We start from the raw sequence: 3588 nt of genomic DNA on the forward strand, positions 1-3588 counted from the left end.
CATGCCTGCTAGCTTGTGAAATGAGTTTGATAAAAGGAAATGTACATGTGCTCCATTCCCATTATGTTATCCATCCCTGGTGCCTTAGTACTGGCTGGCACTGGGAGAGGTCAGTATTTCCCATGAATGGTACTGGACATGGAAACCAAATCCACTCAATGCCCAGTATCTCACATTAGCTTGTGTTTTTCTCTTGGTAAGAACTGAAAATATAAATGGTAGAGACAACTACCTTATCCAAAAAAAAAGAGTGCAATGAATTCATTAAAACTATTATTTACAAATTTTCATTGGAATAATCTGATCAGAAAAACAGGATTGCAGCAGCTGACAACGTTGTCTTTCTGTTTTCTGTTCCCTACTCTTTTCCCTTGCAGCAGATATAAGGATAGTTGAAGAAAACAGAAGTGAGAAAGAAAGAATCCACAGACTGAACCAGGAAGTTTTTGGTAGTGGTCCCCAACCAAAACTCGAATTTGCACAATACAGGGTAGGAAAAGCAACCAATTTGATTTGGAGTTTTCTAATTTTAATGTAGTGGTAGTTAGGCTAAATTTCAAACTTAAGAAATATTATGGAGTTTTTTAAACTTTAGGGAGGACACTTTAAAATAAATGAGTTAAAAGTCTGTGTAAGAAACAGGCTGAAATTTGATCAGAGTTTTATATTGTGTTTCAGTCTTTCAGCCTTGTGAACTCAGCATTTTGCCCTGTTTTTGTAACAAAAGTAGATTTAGACTAGCAATGTGTTGGAGCATGAGAAACAAGGGTTATTTTAAGTACATACAAAGCTTATGCTATGTATGACACCATAATTGACTTCTCAATGATGCACAGGTTTTATTACATGAACAGATAAATTGAAAATTCTGAGAAATACTTAATGTTTTACAGTATTGCTGAAGCAGCTGCCTCTTGCTTTCAGCAGAAAACTCTGCCACATGGTGGCACCCTCAGATTTTACTACAACATTCATCCAGCTGGAATCATGTTATCATTACAAATTGGAAACAGTCTTATTAAATGTTTAAATGTAATATGTAATAACATATAAATAAAATATATTCATTGCTTGTACTCACTGGTTAAATTTTGTGTTAACAGCTTGAGACGATGTTTAAAAGTGATCCTAAAATGGATGTTTTGGATAAAAAAGAGCCATTCAGATGTTTGATCAAGTTTTCTAGTCCACATCTTTTAGAATCACTGAAATCCTTGGCACCAGCAGGTAAGTGTTCCAACACTGTAAAATGGACAGAAATTCCAGAGTTTTAAATATTTTTGTCATCTTACTTTCTGCTTGTATCTCACATAAAGGAGCAACTTCAGAGTTGTTTTAGAAGAAGAAACATAGTAGAATAAAAATGTTATCACTTTAAAAAATTATGTCTAAACAATTTATTCTTAGAATTACTGGTTTGTATATGGATACTCAGGCTGTGGTTTTAGTTTTAGTAGTTTCATTTTGTGTTTCAGTTTTATTACCAGTTATTAAAGGTAAGTAGTGGTTGAGTACAGCTGCAATTATCTGTGTGTCTCTCTCTCTCCCCAGGTATGGCTGATGCACCACTCTCACCACTCCTTACATGCATACCACATAAAGCCAGGAATTATTTTAAAATTAGAGAGAAAAAAGGTTTATATCCAGAAAGTTTTGTAAGCCCTTAATTTAAAATTGATTCATAGAGAAATATGCGACTCATTTATTACTGATGTTAATCTAAATCATCATAAGATTTCAAAAAATAAGTTATTCTTTCTTAATACCCTAAAGTTTTTTCTGTATTATGACTCTGCTTGAAGTATTTTTCCACAGCTGTCTTTAGCAGAAGTTAGCCTTAACTAATAAAAGCTAGTTGCAAAGTTTAAACTGAGAAGATAGTTATTTTAAATTTAAATGTGATGACTGCCCTTAACTGTATTTCAATAGTATTTGTGAAGTTAATAAAGACACAATAATAGCTGTAGCTATTCAGTTTGCTATCATAGCTGTAGATGGGTACAGTATTCCAGGTGGCCTTTCATATTTTGGACAGAGCACCTGCCCTGTTTGTGACATGGGAACAGTCCCTTTCAAATGGGTGGGGCTCACTGGCTGCAGCTCAGGCCTGTTTTTTCTAAGTAGAAAAATTGTATTCTAAGACTATTTCAGGGCATGGGGGAGAATGGACTTTTGGAATGCAGATCTCAGTACAAAGCTTCCATCCAGCTATAGGAGGGATTCATTAATTCAGCTTCCAAAGTCTTTCTCACCGAGGGCAACAGCCAGTAAGAAATACTTGAAAATCTGCCTGTTGCTATTAATGTCTTAGAAAATTTTGTCTGAGAAGAGTACAAGGGAAGAGGCAATATTTTCTTTTGAGGAGGTTACATGTTTTAGGATATCTCAATATTTGATCCTTCTGAAATCCTTGCCCGCTGCCACTGGATTTTTGCTTGGGAGCAAGGATTATGGAATCGAGATGGCAACAGTCACTAATGCACATAGCTTTGCAATGAAATTCTTTAGAGCTGGTAAACATTGGCAATTGTATAGATATTTCCTGCTTTGTTTTTTGAGATTGATTTGATATGAAGAGTCATTTAAAATGTACAAGTTTTTACTTTTAATTCTGTCATTTGAATTGTTTTCTGTGCACTTGGTGTATATAGAATTCTAATATACTTTCAATATCTCAGTGTACAGAAGCAGCCATATTTCCAGAGGTTGTATGGGCATGTTTTTTGTTCTAGACTGTAAATAAATGTGTAAATTAAGTCATCTCATGAAAGTTTGTTTGGCCTGACTTGAAAACATTACTTATCATATACAGAGTTTTGGTTTTCAGCATCTCTATAACTCGCACATGAAAATAGGTTTAAGGGCTATCTGCTAGTGCTATGGATTTTAGGAATTCCACCGGTGTGATTTAAATGTTGATTTGACAAAGTACTTAACATAATGTTAGGATTGTGGAAGAATTCCAGGTTGGGTGTGATAGACATTAAGAGCTGGCTCTTAAAATACTCCACCATACTTCCAGGATTCAGATCCATTAAGATTCCAGCATATATTTCACTCTGTGCAACTTGTTCTTCATAATGCTCCCTTCCAAATAACCTAAAGGGCTGAGAGGGCAGTGATTTACCATAAAGGTAAAGTTCCCAAATGCTCTAGAACATTGTCAGTACCTGGCCTACTGCCTCTTGTTTCTGGGAAAGGCAGCCTCCATCACCTTTTTAGTATCTCTGATTTTCAGAGATGTTTTATCTCTAACTTCCTGTAAGCAGGGATATTCCAGGAACTATGCAGCATTTCCAGGCAAGGAGGTGTGTATTTATTAATTTGTCAGGAAACATTTGCAGCTCTGGGGTTCCTTCATGCTGAGCAAGTGTCCCCCATGGAGGAGGTGAGGAGAAGGGGGAATGTGGAGACCAATCTTGTCTTCCCCATTCCAGTTGGTCTCTTCCAGCATTTTGGAAGTTTGGGGTTGGACTAGATGATGTTTAAAGGTCCCTTTCAACCCAAACTATTCTGTGCCAACCCCAAGCAGCAGAATGCCTGCAGCTGAGGGCACAGGGGCTGCAGGAGGAACTCTCATCCTGGGGC

At 36.6% G+C, this 3588-nt stretch overlaps 1 protein-coding gene across 1 annotated transcript in view; it reads left to right on the forward strand.

Moving 5' to 3' along the window:
- CENPN (centromere protein N) overlaps positions 1 to 2770 on the forward strand; it is an 8602-nt gene extending 5832 nt beyond the window's left edge. The window contains exons 9-11 of the mRNA XM_005422788.2: positions 378 to 490; positions 1104 to 1227; positions 1552 to 2770. Coding sequence (XP_005422845.1) covers positions 378 to 490; positions 1104 to 1227; positions 1552 to 1667 — 353 coding nt within the window. The 3' untranslated portion in view covers positions 1668 to 2770. The remainder of the gene's footprint in view (positions 1 to 377; positions 491 to 1103; positions 1228 to 1551) is intronic.
- Positions 2771 to 3588: the final 818 nt, after the last annotated feature.

The sequence above is a fragment of the Geospiza fortis genome, unplaced genomic scaffold, assembly GCF_000277835.1.
Source record: "Geospiza fortis unplaced genomic scaffold, GeoFor_1.0 scaffold97, whole genome shotgun sequence".
Lineage (NCBI taxonomy): Eukaryota > Metazoa > Chordata > Aves > Passeriformes > Thraupidae > Geospiza > Geospiza fortis.